We start from the raw sequence: 20,854 nt of genomic DNA, 5'->3' as shown, positions 1-20,854 counted from the left end.
AACCATAACCTCTCCCTAGTGCCTAACCCTCCCTTCCCGTATCCTAATCCTCACCTCCCCCTAATGCCTAACCCTCCAGTCCTGCAGATTATCCATAACCTCTTCCCAGTGCCTAACCCTCCCTTCCCAGTGTAACCCTAACCTCCCCTAGTGCCTAACCTTAGCCCTTCCATCCTGCAGCCTAACCCTAACCTCCCTCTAGTGCCTAACACTAACCTTCCCCTAGTGCCTAACCGGATTGGAACTGGAGACCGGGCCAGGGAGCTGCCACGTAAAAGTCCTAGAGTCACGCTAGGCTTCTGCCAATAACAGCCCCCTGTTGTTCCCTTAGAGCTGGAATTGCTCACTGGTACTCAGATTGCCACCTGGTCTTAAAACTTGGGACAGTCTGGGCTTACATGGCAATCCTGGTGATCACTACAGGTGTGGCCTTAAGGACTGAGGTGCGGCCTTGTCGGAGGTATGTGGCCTAGAGGGTTGAGGTGTGGTCTTGAGGGCCGAGATGCAGCATTTGGTGGCGTAATGCGGCTTTGGGGCCTGAGATGACCAGGCTGCAGATGGAGGCCGCTGGATGGTAATGCCATAGTTGCAGCGAGGCTGCAGGCAAATTTCAGGCTTGAGATGAAGCGGCTTGTTGTGAACATCCCGAAAGCTGCTCTGGGTGATAACTGCAACGAGTGACCGTATAGATGATCTGCAGGAGTCAGAGCAATTACAGGAGAATCTCTCATGATAGAACAAATACTGACAGGCAGGAGTCCAACTGACAGGAACCGGGATACACATGCTAAGGGTACGCTATAACCGGCAAGATGGCGCCAGACTGGCAAGATTTTAAAATATACTGCACCAATAGCGACAAGACAGAAGAATAGCTGATGGCCAGCAGCTGAGACTGAGCCTGTCATGCAGTGGACCCCCAGCTGCCTGGTGTCTTGATCTCCTAGCAACTGCAGGCGCTGTCCCATTTTGGCTTTTATGTTGCTTGGCAATGGAGGAGGCTTTCTGAAGCTGCACCCAAAAAACACTGTGTCCCGGTAGGGGAGTGATAGCCGGGGCAAGAGAAGGTAACAAGCCGCGAAGATGGCTTGTAACATAAATGTTATGGTTTTGGCAAAACCACCTTCAAACTGTTTTGGTTCTTTTCTATTTTGGTTTTGGACTTCTTAAAATTTATAAAACAGCTAAAGTCATGTAATTTGGACTAGTTTTTGCTCCTACACTATTATTAACCTCAAGAACAATAATTTCCAGACATTTACAGTCAATTTTTAACACCTCACAGCTCACAATATTGTTTAACCATATTGGCCAAAGGCTGCGACGAGCTGACTGGCTAAACTAAACGACAGAGCAGCGGCACAAACACATGGCTGTTTAGAAAAAAAATACAACATCTAGGAAATATAGTGGTAATGCAGTGGCAGACAGGATGGCAGTTTAATATAAACTATACGATGCTATAGAATGTTTTCATTGACCAAGAACTAGGTCACAGGCCTGAGGCCCATGAGAACGCCTCCGTCTGGCAGGCACGCCCCCGGCATGCCCACCAAAGGGGGCGTGCTGTCAATCAACATCGACAGCACGCCCCCTTTGGTGCGAGACCCCGAGCGATGGAAAGCCCGTCGCTCGCCGGGTCTCTCGCATGCGCATGACGGAGCTCCCTCCGTCGTGCGTATGCGCAGTGGGGAACATCGACCCACTTGCGAGCGTACTGCCGCTCGCGAGTGGGTCTGAATGACCCCCTATATACCCATCAACAAAATTATCACCACAAAACAGGATATAAAAACTAAAATATACAAATAAAACCATATCCACCAGAAAATCAAATAGAATCGCAGTTAAAATACAAACCCCCTCCCCTAACCCAAAACAAACCACCCCATAACCCTCTACCCTGTATAACCTATCCCCAACCCAGGCATACTTGGATCCCATCCCCAACCTACCGCTAACTACGCTAACAACCGGACCCCCCCCAACCCCGAATAAAGGATATTAGTTATATAAATGACAAGGGCAATATACTGTACTAATGGCCCTAAACTAGGCCAGACTAGCCCCAGCCCTCCCGCAACATTTGAAATTTTAATACATTCCTTCAGAGAAGTAGCAATATATTACAGATCTAAATATAACCATATAGCAAAGGAAAAAAGTCGAATTAAGCATTCAACAACAGGATATATAACATTTCCAGCAACTAAACATAGTAACATGTTTCAAAATATTAGTATTAGCCTGGCCACATCTCTATCCCTTGAAAAGGTGAATTTGAAGTGATAGTCCCATCTCAGCACATATGAAGGGGAACAGAAGAGGCATACTGAAGAGATAAACCCTGGTATCTCGGCACACTTAATGCAAATAAAGCATGAATCATGAGGACAACAACATCGGAACACCCAGAAATAGGATAGCAACTAGACTCAGATTTAGGGCCTGATTCAGAGCCACTCGTAAGCGGCCGTTCGTTCGCTCCGAGCGATGTTTGCCCAACTGTGCATGCGTACGGATCGTTATACGCATGCGCGAACCAGTCAGTGCGGTCGAAATTCATGTGCTCGCAAAATAGCGAATGCCTGCTAATTTGAGTGACAGGAGGAGGCTATGTGGGTGGTAACGGGGGAAGGTGCTTGAAAACGGGGAGTGGAGATCAGAACGCAGGCGTGCTTAAAGGTCAAAACAGGCGTTTTATGGGTGTGCATATTTAACACAGCAGCGTCACTGACCACGTCACTGGGTTATTTTATAGCCAGAACTGCTCGCAAAATTGTGGTAGCAAACACCAGCCCCAAGAATAGCGAGCAGTTCATACCCTGGTCGATGTACTCGATTAATCTAATAAATAGCGGACATGACGTAGGATGCGAGCGGCCAGGGGGCGTAGTTTCCCAAAAAACGACCGCAAGTTTTGTTCGCTCGTTCAGACCTAGAGGCGTGAACAGACCAGAAACAGCGAACGGTTCATTTGAATAGCCACCCCTATTTTCTGGACGAGCGAGCGCAAATAGCGACTGGCTCTGAATCAGGCCCTTAATCACATCCATTGGAAAAAATACATTTGGAATGAAGTCAGTCATAGAAGCTGTGAGGGCTGCAACTTCAGAAATTGGCCGTGTAACTTGTTCATCCACATCACAGCACCTCTCAGGAGTAACACATGAAGGAAGGGTATCTGCCTGTATGTTGTCAAGCTTTGTAAGAAGCCTTTGAGTAGAGGCCCTGACAGCCTGAGGGATTGTTGCACAGACAGAGCCATATTTAGGAAGAAATGTCACACAGCGGAATTCCAGTATAGCAGGAAAAACAGGATGTGTGCTGCCGAAGTGAGCACTCAGTGACAAGATGGCGGAGGCTAGCACGCCACCAGAGCTCGACACCGAGAGACGTACTTAGGGCCTGATTCAGAGCCACTCGCTTGCGCTGTGCGTTCACTAGCGGCCCGATGTTCTGTGTACGCGCATGCGCACGCTTCGTTCTGCGCGTGCGCGAACTGCACACTGCGATCGCATCCCTCTCGCTCGCCCAGCAAAGGCAGCCCAGGGTAATGAGTGACAGGAGAGGCCGTTTGTGGGTAGTTACAGGGGCAGGACACTAATATCGGGGGGTTGGAGATGCGAACGCAGGCGTGCCTGAGTGTTTCAATGCCGTTTTAGAGGTGTGCATAATTAACAGCCAGCGTCATAGTACACGTCACTTGCCTTTTTTTGACACTGATTTCCTCGCAGAGCTTGCGGTAGGGTAAAGCTACCTCAAGCGCTGCGTCCACATCCGATGGTGCTCGATGTACCAATGATTTAATACACTTACTGGAGATGACGTGGTGCTGGTGGGCGGCTCTGCCTGTGCGATTGGACATACGCATACACAAAGTGGCCGCTCGCTAAGACATGGTGGGCATGCTTATGCCTTGGCGAGCGTTCGCTTCCCATGGCGTCACTTTGACAAATTTGCATACGCATCCAGCGAGCGTACGCAGATAGCGAACGGGTCTGAATCAGGCCCTTAGACAGGAGAGCTCAAAATGGCTGATATCTCCAGCACTTTGTAAACTTCACTGACACCTAGAGACCAAAGCTCGAGCACCATAAGAGCAGATTATAAGAGACATTGCTCTTGGACTGAAATTAACATATACCGCATAAACCGGGTGAGCTAAAAACTGAGATTGTGGGCTTTACATATAAAAGCAAAACTGGAGCAAAAAAGACCTAATCTGGCAATTAGTATTGTGGAGACAAAAGGCGAAAGTAATGGAGATGTTGCAATAATTATACCAGCTGCATAATAATTTATCTGAAAAGGTTTTTAATGTTCTTTCATTGTTTTTATGTTTTGTTCTAATACTAAGTGCACTATTATAGCATTAATTAAATTGAGTGTATATGTATCTATATAGAAATTAAAATACTGAATACAATTTATATCTGCGCTTCTTGTTGATACAATCAACTGTGGAGAATTTGTGGCTAATGTGCTTGGTTTGTTTGGGCCCCCACAAAACAAGCTACCAATGGGCTTAAGACAGCTAACAGTGTTGTTAATAATCTCTACGGTTGAAAGATGTCATTATCATTCTTATCCTCACACTCCTCAGTGTTAATATCATCACACAACATTAGCTCATCACCAGTGGAATCCATCATTACAAAAGTCTATTTACTTTGTTTTAATTGGTAGCAAAGGTATTCCTCAGGAGATATTGTCATGTCATGTACCACTTGAGCTGAAAATTTGCTCACAAGGAGCTCTTTGCATATCATTATTTCTTCACCTCCTTCAGTTTCTCTAGCTTCTTTTCCAGTAGTTTAATTAAGGGAATCACCTGACTCAGGCTGGCAGTGTCTGAACTCACTTCCTAGGTTACTATTTCAAACATTTTCAGTAGCTTGCATAAAACAGATAGCATTCTCACTGTGTTACTCTAAAGTACAATGTCCCCCCTCTCCCAGTCCCTATGTCATGACTTTTTGTGTATGCTTGGTTGGCTTGTTGCTGTTCCCCCAGTCACTGAAGCATAATAAAGGGTGGGATTCCACCTGGTTACTCTTGCTTCAGTTGGTGATATGGCAAATGAAACTGTTGTTGCAGCTGTTGCAATCTTCTAAATGTGGTTGCTGAATGTCAAAAATTACTAGAATTTTTTCTGACCACAGACAACATCTTATGCACGCACCTGTCATGTTTTAAAAAATGCGGAACCACCAAGATTATTGTGCGCGCAAAACATGGTACATGTTAAAATTCATGAAGTTGCTCATACAATGTTTCTTGATTATAGGAACTGACGAATCCTGAGCATAATCTTAGCAGGGTAAGCTATTTTGCTATCACATCCCTGAGTTTTTCCAGCAGGATGACACCGGCAGTAATTCTCTTAGTGAAGCCAGTGATACAGACAGTAGCCTACCTGTGAATGAGCTGGCGTTGTGTGTTAGATACTGCTGCAGCTAAAGCAATGCACCCACCTAGTGGACAGTCACAGTCATGTAATCTTTAGTTTGACCAGTACAGCTTGTCCACATATTTGAAGTGGATACTCGGAACAAGATCCTACGAATCTCTCCCGATGAATTTTGCAAATGTAGCCCATAGGCTACATCGACCTAACGCCCTCTAAAGATGGCATTAGCTACTGGGGCCGAATCCCACAGTCTAGTAGCCCCCATAGAAACCTTTAGGGGCTGCTTCTGTTGTTGGAAGTGGGTGGCATTATCTGCTGCAGCCCTTTCATGGTACATCCAGGAGAACCTTAATATTTGCAACATAAATCTCCACAAGTATAATTTGATAAATAGGTAGTTGGTATGTTAAATAGGAGGAGGGGAGGGGGCATGACCTAGCATTAGAGGAATAAAGATAATGCATTACGGACAACTTTATTTTGTCTATACGGATGATAAAGATGTGTACACACGGTACGACTAAAATGCACGATATGAACGTTAACGATATCGATCATATCATTATCATTCATATTGTGCATTTTTTCGGTGCCTCCAACCCAACAACGACCTGCGATGTACGGGCACGTATGGACGATAACAATATTGTCCATCGCCCGTGCATGCAGGCCAACCTGGTCGATATCGACCAGGTCACTTTAGGGACCCGCGATCATTGACCGCAGGTCATTGGCCATCATTGGTGGGTTGGTGGTGTGCTGAATGATCAACATTGATCATCCAGCACACCGGGAGATCATTCAACGATATCGTTTTCGTTAACAATCGTCCCATGTGTATGCACCATAAGACTAACAAACTGTCTAAATCAAACAGAAGAGCCAATCCAGAGGCATAGAATCTAAATAAATCCATTTAAGCATCTTGCAGACCTGTGTAACACAATGTATGTTTCTGACCACACAGACATGCAGGATGGATACAATTTGTGCCCGCAGTAAAACTCATATCAATCCCTTGTCTGGCACAGTCACATGAGATGTGACTGCAGGCTGCCTGGCTTTCAGTGATATGGTCGTGCCTATGGTCGTGGGTCAATGGTGGCCCAGAGCGCATGCGCACGACGGAGCCGGCTCCGTCGTGCGCATGCGTGAGACCCGGATAGCGATGGGCAATCCGTCGCTCCGGATCTCGTACCAAAGGGGGCGTGCTGTTGATGTTGAGTGACAGCACGCCCCCTTTGGTGGGCGGGCCGGGGGAGTGGCTGCCCAAACGGAGGCGTTCCCATGTGAACGCCTCCATGTGGGGCCGGCCCCACTGACATCACGAGTGATGTCATTGGGAGATATTTCGGCTCTGTTAGAGCCGAAATCTCTCTGGGGCTTGCGGCAACGAGGCCCTACCACAAGAGTCTCGTCGCAAGCCCGATGGTCGCAATGGTCTTGACCATCGCGACCATCTTCCTGGCCGCTCGCTATAGCTGTGGGTGGTCACCCACAGCTATGCGAGTGGCCAGGAGGTCGTTCTAAAAAAAAAAAATAGCCCGGCCCTGATTCAGGGCAAGCGCTCTGTCAGAGCGTCCGGCTCTGAATCAGGACCTCTGTGTGCAGATGTTTGGGTTTGCAAAGCCGCAGGTGGGCGTCTCAATACATTGCGCGGCGTCATTTGCAACATTTGTACATTTTTGCACAGCAGCTGTGTATGGGATGGCGGCTACGATGGGATTAGCATACATTTCTGAATCAGGCCCTATAACAGATAATGACTAATATAATAAAATAAAATACATTTAACTAGGCTGTTGGCACTAAAAAAGTTAAATAATAAATATAAACACTTAAAATTGTGAATCGATAAAAATAAAACATGAGATAATAAAAACAGAATGAGTCTCACTTATTTGGAATCTTGCAACATGTTTTACGAGTCATCCTCAGCCGCAACTGTGCTGTCAGTTTTACGAAGCTTCGCAATCTGGGGGAGGCACTAAGGGGGAGGTTAGGGTTAGGCACCGGGGGGGGGGGGGAGGTTAGGGTTAGGCACTAAGGGGGGAGGTTAAGGTTAGGCACCGGGGAGGAGGAGGTTAGGGTTATGCACTAAGGGGGAGGTTAGGGTTAGGCACCGGGGAGGGGGAGGTTAGGGTTATGCACTAAGGGGGAGGTTAAGCACTGGGGAGGGTTTAGGGTTAGTGTTACCTTACTTACCTAAGAGTGTCAGGATTCTGACTGTCGGGATGCTGCTGTCGGTATTCTGACCAGCGGCATCCCGACCCACTGGGATCCCATACCCTACCCGTCATCCTCACGACAGAGATAACGAGGAGCCACGCAAGATCGCCCGGTTAGCCCCACAGAAAGGAAAGGAAGAGCAGAACAGAAATACTGAAGTAGAAGAAAAGAGTTGGAGGAAGATAGAAGTGAAGGAGCATGTAAGCAGGAAAAGAGATAAGGAAGGGGGAGGGGAGGATGGGCGGGGTAAACACAATGCTGCTGCTATTGAGCATATCTAGTGATTGTATGGAGTAGAGTTTGTTATGGTGATTTGCATACTTATCAGTGCAGCGCTGGGTTAGGACACACACAGTGACAGAGTGACTTTTTGAAGGTCACAACGAGCTGACAGGTTCAGATGGTGGTCCCGCATCACATCTATCCATGGTGATGTGCCCCCGTTAGTCTCCTAGATTCTTCGTTGGCTCACACCCAATGGCATTATCTGGCACAATTCATGAAGAGAGCGGCATAGCATAATTAAGAAAAGACCACCAGTTTATTAAGAAAATACATATAGAGCGATTTGGTGCAGTCAGGAGATAAAAGTCCCAAATAATAAAATATATATATGGGGGGGGGTGCATTCAGTATTGTGGGCCATTTGACCCCTCCAGACGCCCCTTATATGCAATCAGACCCCTCCAGACGCCCCTTATATGCAATCAGACCCCTCCATATGCCCCTTATATGCAATCAGACCCCTCCAGGTGACAGTCTGAGCATTAGCACAACTCTTGGGGGAAAAATCCAGAACGATGCAATAATACTGTCTTGTTCCCGCGCGGTAAACCCTGGGTTAACGAGCGCTAACCTATTGTAAAATGCGCAATTAATGGGTTTCCCTGCGAGTCAAATCCCATCATGGTGCCTTTTATTGCTGACTTTTACTCACAGCTCTTGAAAGTCCACCTCTGAGTCTTAACGCGTGGGGTAAACCCTACTGATTGAATCGGCCAGTCCCGGTAAACCGCACGGCTGATTGTATCTCCCGCAAAGAGTATTTATACTTCTGTGCACCACCATATTGAAATTCACCTTATCTAATAAGAGTCTATGCTACTACTCAGATTCTAGGTTCACACATGCACAGCACCCATAGAAAAAGTGATAAAACCGTTGTATACTTGTAGTATCACAGAACATTGACATCCAGTTCAAGCTAATTCAGAGAGAATATGTTTTGATTATGATTCTTTTTAGGTTGCCTATGCCTTTAAGCTGTCCTTATGCAATTGCCTCAGGTCATACTTGCCTACTTTTGAAAAAGCATTTCAGGGAGATTGTGAAAGCAGCACCTATGAGCGCGTCTTACAGTGGGCGTGTACTGATAAATCTGAGAGGCGTGTCCTAAACCTGACTTACATCCAAATGTAACCAGCCCAAAAGCAGTTAGTAAGATCTGTTTGTTGATGAAAACACACTAATATTTTTCAGAAATTCATAGGGATCATTGTGCCTTATAATAACCAATGCAAGGAAATGACACTAATGATCCCATTTGAATGTATATATCTCTGTTTTTTAATATGACAGCTTCATAATGGGGGTAAGGATGAAATGAGGGAGATTGGTAGACTCTTCAGGGAGATTGCTACTATTTCAGGGAGTCTCCCTGACAATGAGGGAGATTTGACAAGTATGCCTCAGGTACTGGAATCTATAATAATTGTGTGAGCAGGGTAAGCATTAAACCTACTATGGGCTGTTGGGGGTGTCTCTCATGTAGATAACATATCAATAATACTAATATAGATATAACTTACTTTAAAATAAACACATGGGAACAAAGTATGAATTTAAATTAGGTCAGCTATTTATGTAAATAACAATAAACGTAAATATTAGAGCGCACTTAAAGAAAGTGGTCAAGAAAGTACGGGCAAGAACTCAACAAAAATCTACAATGCTCTACCCACCTAAATCATACTTGCCTACAGTCTTGGAAGTCGCGGGAGACTCGCGATTTTTTGGGTAGCCCCCCGCACCCCCGGAAGTGTAGGCATATCTCTCGAATCCTGCCCACTTCCTAGGGGATGGGGCTAAATGGCGCAATTTGCGTCATCACAGACTTTTTCGGGAAAGGGGCGGGTTCTAATTACGTCAACAGCCGGGCCCCCTGAACCGGCCTGCAGCAGCAGCAGCAGCTCTCCAGGCTGCTACCGGAAAGGATTTATACAAAGTCGGTAAATGCACCTGCATTGTAAACCAAGACTGACCAGGTGCACAAAATATGACCATAACATCAACATGGGTATCCAGCTCCCCCTTCTAAACGTGACTACCCGTAAGGAAGGTGAGTGCACCTGAAAACAAATATACATATGACTTTTAGCTTACAACTTAAAACTTGTAACTGTTCTGCTTTCCTGCCAACGCCAGGTTTGCTACAGAACCGTTGCATCTCCACCATACACCTTCCAACATAGACCATCCAGAACATGAAACAAAACCACATCATAAAAATACACATCACCCGACCCTTAGGTATAGTTATAGCAGAAACGTACCAAGGGATGCGCAAGAGCAAACCCATCATAGGCCAAAAGAAATGTGGAAATGGCCATCGTCACCTACTTACAGGCCAAAACCACAGTAACACAATCTCGTACATCCCGCTACACCAGGGCGGCCAAACAATCCTACAGCATACACAGCCAATCAAGCCAATGCCCTGTACCCGCACCAGCAAACAAACCAGAACGCCTCACTGCCTCAGACTGTGCTGCCCAAAATTAGAGGAATGGTAAATACAAAAACAGCAAGCCCAACAGGAGGAAAACCAAAACCAAACAGGATAAAAGCTTAAAAACACAGGAATACCAAACCCAAAAGCCTCCAGCAGGAAGCAAAAACAAGGAGAGGGCAAGGATATTTGTTTCCGTCCGATAATTGTTTCCGTCTAGTTAGGAAAAATTTAAAACTTCCCAACATACCCCCTGCCGAAATAAGCCAGACAGGGAGCTCTGAGTAGGGAAAGAAGACAAAGACACATAATGACAGGCAAGACTAGTTGGGGAGGGTGGGGGGTAACAACATGCTCATATGTCTGCAAAGAGCCAGATGAAAACGACCCATCTACACTCTGCAATCGGATTCGATGACCTCAGGAATCCGGCTAATCTTCAATGGACAAGCAAGGGCAAAGAAGTGGCCCCTGGATCCCCATCCAGGCAGGACGAATTGACCTCGGAATCTGAAAAAGACGACAGGTGAACATCCGTAACAGGAGCCGAAGAAGGCTGGGCGGCAGACATGCAACACGTCCAATGCTTCGCCATCTGAAATTGTACTTTAGCAATGAATAAGAATAGGATGGGACAGGGGCAGAAGTCCACAACTGGCATGGGCCAAACAATAGCTGAAATAACCATAATCCGGCAGTAAAGGACACATGGCAGATAGCCAGAGCCTCCATAATGCCATAGACCGCAGATGTAATATGTCTCTCCCATTAAAAACCAAGAGTATGAAGCCAGAAGAAAGTGACAAAGCTGAGTGTAGTACAATAGGAGCTGATCCAAATTCAAATAATAAATAGCATATATGTAATAAGTCACTAGTGGTGGGGTGTTGGTAGGTGAGTCGTACCTGTTTCCCTGCAGAAGTCGTCAATCCCGGCCTTTCAAATAGTCTTTGACCTGCTGCTGCTCTTGGATTCTGTAGTGGTTAGGCAGAGAGATGGGAACCCCCCAAAAACCCCTGACAAGTCACTACACGTGTGGACAGTGACAAAATGTTTTATTTTGCCTGAATGGTAGATCACTGTAATGTTAATTCAATATACACAGTTTAGCAATATGACTTTGTTAACAGTAAACTCAGTTTCACGCACAGTATAGTTTAACCTTTCATAATAAGTTATAGCAATATTACAAAGAACAATACAATGACGATAAACGCTCTAATATCTCACAAATAATCTAACAATCTGGCATTACCATTAGGAAATAACAGGAAGTTCTGCAACAGATAGTTTTCCCTTAATGTAGTCTCGCTCAAATAACACATATTGCACCAAAGTCTTAATGGCTACAGGCAGAAAGCAAAAGAGTTCTCTCCACACTTTTTCCTGGGAATGTCAATGTAATATTACTATTATCCACAAGGTGGTGGCACTGAGATAGTATCTTAAATGTATCCAGACTAATGGTCACGTTGCTTTCAATGACTTCCGGATGGTAGAATATATATATGTATAACTGTTCTGTCCTTCATAACTGTATGCAAAGGGAGTAACACCCTGTTCTCTTGATTGTCTGCTAACAGAATGTATATATCACAGTTCTGTTCTTGGATTGAGTTAACAGAGGTAAAGTATTTCAATTAGGTTAACTGTGTACTATGCAGGCTGTTATTGTGACCAGTTCATTATACAGCATGAATCCCAAGTCACATACAATGCACACCACTGGTTACTATAGACTGGTAGCTGGTTGCTTTGCTTTCTTAAGGTAAATATCCCTTGGTAGCAAAGGGAGGGAAAATAAATCTTGGATAAAGTTCAGTTTATAGTGCTGTAAGGGTTGTTACTCACTGTGCCTTACTGAGTCTTTCATAATAGATAATGGGAGCCACAGTACACTTTAGGATATCACTGTGCCTGCGATCACTGCACCTGCTCCTTCTTCATTTGTCTCACTGGGAGTCTCTTACTTCATATTGCCGGCTACTTGCTGCCCACTGCGTCCTCTGACCTGGCAGTGCAGCTTCTTCACTTTCCTGGCTTGGCTTCTGGTCACAGCCCTGCAAACAATCCCAGGTGCTGCACTCCTCACAGCCTACTTCTCAGTCCCCTCACACACCAGACATGTGCTCTCTCAGCCAGTCTCAGTCCCCTCACACACCAGACATGTGCTCTCTCAGCCAGTCTCAGTCCCCTCACACACCAGACATGTGCTCTCTCAGCCAGTCTCAGTCCCCTCACACACCAGACATGTGCTCTCTCAGCCAGTCTCAGTCCCCTCACACACCAGACATGTGCTCTCTCAGCCAGTCTCAGTCCCCTCACACACCAGACATGTGCTCTCCCAGCCAGTCTCAGTCCCCTCACACACCAGACATGTGCTCTCTCAGCCAGTCTCAGTCCCCTCACACACCAGACATGTGCTCTCTCAGCCAGTCTCAGTCCCCTCACACACCAGACATGTGCTCTCTCAGCCAGTCTCAGTCCCCTCACACACCAGACATGTGCTCTCTCAGCCAGTCTCAGTCCCCTCACACACCAGACATGTGCTCTCCCAGCCAGTCTCAGTCCCCTCACACACCAGACATGTGCTCTCCCAGCCAGTCTCAGTCCCCTCACACACCAGACATGTGCTCTCTCAGCCAGTCTCAGTCCCCTCACACACCAGACATGTGCTCTCTCAGCCAGTCTCAGTCCCCTCACACACCAGACATGTGCTCTCTCAGCCAGTCTCAGTCCCCTCACACACCAGACATGTGCTCTCTCAGCCAGTCTCAGTCCCCTCACACACCAGACATGTGCTCTCTCAGCCAGTCTCAGTCCCCTCACACACCAGACATGTGCTCTCTCAGCCAGTCTCAGTCCCCTCACACACCAGACATGTGCTCTCTCAGCCAGTCTCAGTCCCCTCACACACCAGACATGTGCTCTCCCAGCCAGTCTCAGTCCCCTCACACACCAGACATGTGCTCTCTCAGCCAGTCTCAGTCCCCTCACACACCAGACATGTGCTCTCCCAGCCAGTCTCAGTCCCCTCACACACCAGACATGTGCTCTCCCAGCCAGTCTCAGTCCCCTCACACACCAGACATGTGCTCTCCCAGCCAGTCTCAGTCCCCTCACACACCAGACATGTGCTCTCCCAGCCAGTCTCAGTCCCCTCACACACCAGACATGTGCTTTCTCAGCCAGTTTCAGGGTCCTTCTCTCTCCTCCCCTTTTTGTTACAGTTTTTAGTCTGAGCTCACTAGTGAAGCACACTCTTCCAGATTTCCTGGGTCCTAGTGCACCTCCTCACTTCAGTTCCAGAACATTCTCCAGCTCAGGGCAACATACAAATGTCCACATATATGGGGGTCTTTACAGGGTATCACATATATATGACACATTCATAAAAAAGAACTGCTATGTGACTCTCAGGAATCCCGACGAGGCCAAGGCACGCTGATGTTAACCCACCCCTTTATATATCTGATAGGCTAAGCAATCTGTGATTGACACTTGGGCCAGCTATCCCCAGCCTTGTGGTTTAAGCCACTTCCTGCATTTTCTGCCCTCAGTTCTTCTTCCTCTTAATTTTCCTTTGGAAGTCAATAGTAAAAATGTTGCTTTGTTTTTTGTTATTTTTGTTTTAAGAATCCAAACAAGCTTCAGAATTCTCTTCTCACCGGAGTCCTCTCCTCGCGGGCGGCTCTCGGTGCAGCAGGTCTCCACTCCCCACTCAGCTAGTCAGCAAGGGTTGCTGGGACTTGTAGTTAAAAGTTGCTGCACAGTCACAGCAGCGCGCATAACTTCCAGTTCCGGCATTAGATCACTTCCGGACTCCGGTGAGATATTTTGATTCCTTGACTGTCCAAAATAACGATGTACCGGATTACCTCTTTGTTAAAGAATGGCGTTCCTGTTAGGGATGTGCGCCGGACCATTTTTGCCGGATTTGGATTTGGTTCTAATTCGTCGTCCGGCTTTGGATTTGGATTTGGATATTTTTACAAAAATTGACAAAAAAAGCTAAAATCACATAAATTGGTCTTTTTTTTCTTCCTAGAGTATTATTAACCTCAATAACATTAATTTCCAGTCAATTTAGACCATATCACAGCTTATAATATTGTTTTCAACATTATTGGCCAAAGGTTGCAGTGAGCTGACTGGTTACTAAGCGACAAAGAAGCGGCACAACGACACAGACACCACAGTATAAAGCACATCTATGACACATTGCCACACAGCAGTGGCAGAAATGAAAAGTAGTGCACCCACCCAGTGGGGTACGGCCAGCAGAATCACAGTACTTGTTTACATAGTGGGCTACGGCCCAAGGAGTCACAGTGCACAATCTTATTCACATTACACCGCACATAGGGCCTGATTCACATTACACCATAAAGTAGTGTCTCTTATTTATGTTATGATACACAGTAGTGCCCCTTTTACACAATGCCCACAATAGTGACCCTTTTACACAATGCCCACAGTAGTGGTGTCCCTTACACAATGCCCCCAGCAGTGGTGCCCCCTATGCAGTCCCCTTAGTAGTAGGGTCCCCTATGCAGTGCCCCCAGTAGAATGCCCCCCAGTAGTATGCCCCCATTAGCAGGCCCCCCCAGTAGTATGCCCCCCATTAGCATGCCCCCCAGTAGTATGCCCCCATTAGCAGCCCCCCAGTAGTATGGCCCCCCCAGTAGTAGGCTGCCCCAGTAGTAGCCCCTCCTGTAGTATGCCCCCCCCAGTAGTATGGCCCCCCCAGTAGTAGGCTGCCCCAGTAGCAGGCCTCCCCAGTAGTAGGCCCCCCCCAGTAGTATGGCCCCCCAGTAGTATGGCCCCCCCAGTAGCAGGCCCCTCAGTAGTATGGCCCCCCCAGTAGCAGACCCCCACAGTAGCAGACCACCCCAGTAGTATAGCCCCCCCAGTAGCAGGCCCCTACCAGTAGTTTTGCCCCCCCCACACCCCCAGTAGCAGCCCCCCCCCCCAGTAGCGCCCCCGGCCCTTACACAAGTAAAAAAAAAAAAAAACTTACCTGTATCCCCTCTCCCGCGCCATCCGCTCTGCTGTCACACGCTGAGGAGGGAGCTGGAAGACAGAGCTCATGTGTGAGCTCCAGCCGGCTCCCTCCGTGCAGCAGCCAATGAGAGTCTGTGTGACTCTCATTGGCTGCTGTAACAAACACACAGCTGCCGCCGGCGGCTGTGTGTTTGTGTCTGTGTAGGGCAGAGCGCTATCACAGCGATCTGCCCTACACAATAGGAGCCCTGATGTCGGATTCTCTAGTGAGAATCCGACATCAGGCGGCCGCCGTTCGGCCCCGAACGGGGATCCGAGTCAGGCGGTGAACACCCGAACAGGGTTCGGGTGGACTCAGATCCCCAATGTTCGGAGCGGTTCGGATTCCACAGAATCCAATCCGCTCATCTCTAGTTCCTGTGCGTTCCCCCTGAAAAATATCACTTCCACCTATGCACCCAAAGCCCTGACTCATCCAAAACACTACCTAACAGACATCCATGCACAATCCCATATATCTATAGTCATATCTATAACAGCATAATAATATTTTCAGGTACTGTATAATACAATGTGCCAACAAAGGTCAGGATACACCTGAAATGTATTCATAGCATGTAACATTTCCACACGTACTGTGTGTGTGTTGAAAGAGGAGTGCACCACTGCGCAGACTCCAGTATTCCTGCCCCTCCAGGCAGGGCCAGATTAAGGTCTGTGGGGGCCCCTGGGCAACAAACATGTGGGGGCCCCTATTAAATGTGACAAACTGGGGGTATACGCAATGGGGACCTTATGCAGAGCCCCAGTAGTGTCAGTGCCCACAGTGGTAGTGCCCCGTATGCAGTGCACCCAGTAGTAGTGCCCCTTATGCAGTGCCCCCTATGCAATACTCCCATTAGTAGTGCCCCCTGTAGTAATGCCCCCAGTAGTAATACCCCTGTAGTTGTGCCCCAAATAGTAATGCCCCCCAGTAGTAATTGGGCATGTGCCCAATAGTAATGCCCTAGTAGTAATGCCCCCTGTATAAATCCCCTAGTAGAAATACCCATGCAGTTGTGCCCCCAATAGTAATGCCCCCAGTAGTCATTCCCCCTTTAGTAGAGCCCTCTGTAGAAATGCCCCCAGTAGTAATGCCCCTCTATTAGTGCCCCCAATACTAATGCTCCCTCTCTAGTAGAGCCCCCAATAGAAATGCCCCCTGATTAAAGCCCCCAGCAGTAATGCTTCCCCCCCCGAGTAATGTTCCCAGTAATAATGCCCCCAGTAGTAATGCCTCCCCCCTCCCCGAGTAATGCCCCAGTAGTAATGCTCCCCCCTGAATAATGCCCCCAGTAGTAATGCCTCCCCCCTCCTCGAGTAATGCCCCAGTAGTAATGCTCCCCCTGAATAATGCCCCCAGTAGTAATGCCTCCCCCCTCCCCGAGTAATGCCCCAGTAGTAATGCCCCCCGCCAGTAATGCCCCCAGTAGTAATGCCTCCCTCCTCCCCGAGTAATGCCCCAGGTGTAATGTGTAATGCCCCCCACCAGTAATGCCCCAGTAGTAATGCTCCCCCCTGAATAATGCCCCCCGCCAGTAATGCCCCCAGTAGTAATGCCTCCCCCCTCCCCGAGTAATGCCCCAGGTGTAATGTGTAATGCCCCCCGCCAGTAATGCCCCCAGTAGTAATGCCTCCCCCCTCTCCGAGTAATGCCCCAGGTGTAATGTGTAATGCTCCCCGCCAGTAATGCCCCCAGTAGGCCGCTTGCACTAAAAAAAATAAAATAAATAAAGCTCATACTTACCTTAACCTTAGCCCCGCGTCCGCTGCAGTCCGCTCGGCTGCTCCTCCACACTATGGCAGAGACGTCATGACGTCTCTGCCATAGTGCTGTGCGTGAGCCGGAAGCTGGAGCTCATGTGAGCTCAAGCCTCCGACTCCGTCTGACGCTGCGGGGAGGGAGCCGGGCGCCCGCTGTTTACAGCGGGCGCCTGGCAATAGGAGCCTCCCTGCGGCGCCGGGGTTAGGTTGGCCGGAGGAGGTGGAACTGGTTCCGCTTCCTCCGGTCCACTTTAACCCCGATGGGTGTGGGGGCCCTTAACGTGTGGGGGCCCAGGGACGATCGCCCCTGTGGCCCCCCCGTTAATCCGGCCCTGCCTCCAGGGAGGCATCATGCCTTATTCCAAGATGGCCTCCGAGATCACTACTGAGCACGTGCAGGGGCCATCTTGTTTTTACTGTGTGCTGTGTAGAGTGACATGGTGGGAGACAGAAGTCTACTACTTAGCTCCTATGAGAGATCTGGTTAATACCTGCATATATTAATAACGTTGTACCAGCATCTTGCACCATTGTCCACCAGCAACATACACTCACCAGCTGGTCAGCTGTATAGAACCCCGCTCCGCTCAAGCTCCGCTCCATCACCAGTGTGCATGTAACAGTAAGCACGGCTGCACCTGTTATCTACCAATAAACCAACACCACTGGTTAATTAACTGGGCTGTTCATAGTTTGAGTCATCCGCTGATGTGTGCCTAACTACTCTGCAACAACAATACCTGTACACACAACAAAACATGCCTGTAAATAAGTGACTGCTATGTAAACACTTTATACTTTGTTTTTTTTTATGTGATCGAGTATTCCCTGTAAACATGTAAACACTGCAAAAGCATACTGCTAATGTGAATGTCAGATAATCTTTGTACAGTGCTGCAAATTTGTGGTGTAATCCTCTCCACCCCTCTCTACATCCACTCCTCATCCTGGGCTTGGAATGTTGGCAGGCTAAACCTAAACGCAGGGGATGAGGGGGGAGAGAGTGTATTTTGCTGCTATCTCCATAAGCACAATCCCCCTTGTATCTTGCAGGCTGCACAGTACTGATCATCTCAGTCTTTGTCAACATTACTGAGGGGGTTCAACTCCACTTTGTGTACAGGTCAACAACATTAGGCAACCCCACTGCTGATCCTAACTCCGAGGCACAATCATGGCCGTGGAGCCCTACGCCGTTCTAAGCGATGGCCACAGAATTCCAGTGATCGGATTTGGGACGTTTGCTCCTGAAAAGGTGAGTGTGACACTCCCTCGTTCTTCATTATTCACTCAAGGACACCGACATATACACTACAGGTGGGGAGTCTGTCTGGGGAGGTAAATCTGCCCAACTTTAATGCAGGCGTCCTAAGCCCAGCTCAGGGGGACGGAAACCTCCTGTATAAGACCCTAAATCAGTGACAGGCAACATGCGATCATCCACCTGTGGTCCCAGGCTCTTTCCTGCTTTATGATCAGACATGTTTTGTTGTACCTAGTATCACTTGTTTAAAAATTTAAAATACATTTATTGTAGCTTTTCATTCTCAGCAAAATACAGCATCAATGTCCATTGCTCAGGTATATACTTCAGTCACGCTGACCTACTTAGAGAGCATGCCTTCAGCAATACTTTATTGCATATTGTTTTGTAGAGTAGTTGGGCATTGTCCATTCCTTTCCGCAGAGAAACTAAATTCAGAGAAGTACTAGGGAAAGTGATGTAATTAATGTCAATGGATAAGCCTAAAAATGGAAAGAAAAATTGAATGTTCATAGCACTTTCGCCCCTATTAACCAAAACAAATCCAGGAGGACTACTCCCCCCATGCCCTAAAGATCACAGCTATGTCACAGGGCCCCGGTATTCAAAAGGGGATGCGGCCAAAGTCTCACACTTGGCCACACCCCTCTCCAGTACCGGTGCCCAACCGATCTCTGGGCAGCCCTGTTTTCTAAACGCTGACAGCACAATACAGTGCTGTGGAAAGGAAGTAATGACACTATGGCAGCCTCTATTGTACAACATGATAAAGGGCGGGGCTACACCAGGCAAATCATTGTCGACTTTACAACTAAACATGGTAAAGCACCATGTTTGAAGATGTAAAGTGACATTGTTAAAATGCTTTGAATCTCACTATTGGCATGTTGGCATGCCGGGGTTCGACCTAAGAGTGACCCCATTTTGAATGTCAAAATCGGAGCTGCAGTCCCTTAGTCATTATATCCAGAAAGTGCAATAAATTGTAAAAAAAATGAAAGCACATAATAATAATGAGCAAACTGCTCCCTGTACAACCACATAAAAAATTATGTAAAAAAATGTCCATAAAAACAAAAACATCCTGTAAATTTTGTTGCATTCAGTAAGCCCTAAAAGATGCTGAAGCTAATTCTATGAATGAGTCGTCACAAGCATAATACTTAACATTACCCACTAGGATAATTATTAAAAGCTTATTAAAAACATATATAAACATAAATGTATAGTAATATAAAAATATAGTCATAGAAACATAGAGATAAAAAATTACATATTCTGTGATATATAATAGAGGCGTACTGTTAAAGTTTAAAAAATATTGGGGCACCAGGAATATGCAAATGCTCCAAAAGTGAAGTGAGTCTCTCCAAGGTAGTAAATGTTACCAGACCTGGTACAAAAGGAGTAGTCCTTCCTGAAGGCAGGATAGTAGCACAACAAATAAATCCGGATAAGTAGTAGCCTTTTCTCTGCAGCCTGTGCAGACCCGTCTGGGATAAGGCGTTGCGATGATTATCGTAAAGATTTAAATGCTGCATCTTAAATTGATAGATGAGACTTGATCCCAAATACCATTAGTGCCGTCAGGAGAGTGTGTAAAAAAAAGGGTCAGAGAACCTCTGAAGAAGCTGATATATTCAGTGAAACGCGTTAGTTACTAATTCATTGTGGTACACCTTGGAATACCCTGGAGATCTCATCCCTCCAACCTTTCCTGGAAAGTGCAATTGTTTCATCAAGGTTCTCTGACCTTTTTTACTACCTGTTGTGCATGGTTTAAGTTATGGGCATGATGGGGCCATCTAGTATTCAGCACACTCCTAAAGTTTTCAGAGTTTGCTGGCAGGAACCAATGCCATCTTCAGATGACGTTGATTCACAGAGCTCCGTTCCTTCCTATAGGAAGGACTTAAGGTCACGCATGCGACAAGGCCGGACGGGCGCCGGTAAGTATCACTGCTGCTTCGGTAGCAATGTTACTGATCGTGGGGACAGCTGCTTTCGAAGAAGCTGTCCCCGCATCAGAGCAATACCGAATTGTCTGGTAATTAAGTATCCACCGCCACTATTGGCGGCAATAAGAAATTATAGATCACCGGGAAGTATGAAGAAACGCCCGCAGGGACAAGAGCTCCAAAAGGAGACCATCCTTAAGTGAAGAGATCGCAAACTCAATCCCTTCACTTCTCCTCCGGGAGCCGGGTGCACTAATGGATCCTACTGATCCCTCTCTCTGTACTTTTTGCAGAATGTAGCCCATTGGCTACAATGGCTAACGCCATTGGGGCTGCTTTTGTGAGTGAAAATGTGGGACCACAGCAGGCATCTCCAGTACCTGCTGCCACCCCCTGTAAGTAAATGGCGGCGATACACTTTTCTTCCTTAGAAGATTTGATACATCTCCACTAAG

The 20,854-nt window shown here is 47.2% G+C and overlaps 1 protein-coding gene across 2 annotated transcripts in view; it reads left to right on the top strand.

Moving 5' to 3' along the window:
• The first annotated feature begins 18,175 nt into the window (after positions 1-18,175).
• The window catches only part of LOC148473971 (aldo-keto reductase family 1 member C23-like protein), a 42,201-nt gene continuing 39,522 nt past the window's right edge, over positions 18,176-20,854 (top strand). For both annotated transcript variants that reach the window (XM_088459286.1, XM_088459285.1), the window contains exon 1: positions 18,176-18,432. In XM_088459286.1, the coding sequence (XP_088315412.1) occupies positions 18,352-18,432 (81 nt within the window). In that variant the 5' untranslated portion in view covers positions 18,176-18,351. The remainder of the gene's footprint in view (positions 18,433-20,854) is intronic.

This window comes from Taudactylus pleione, unplaced genomic scaffold (assembly GCF_031769625.1).
Source record: "Taudactylus pleione unplaced genomic scaffold, aTauple2 ptg000903l, whole genome shotgun sequence".
Classification (NCBI taxonomy): Eukaryota; Metazoa; Chordata; class Amphibia; order Anura; family Myobatrachidae; genus Taudactylus; species Taudactylus pleione.
The sequence above is the reverse complement of the archived record's forward strand: the minus strand, read 5'-3'. Positions and strand labels throughout refer to the sequence as shown.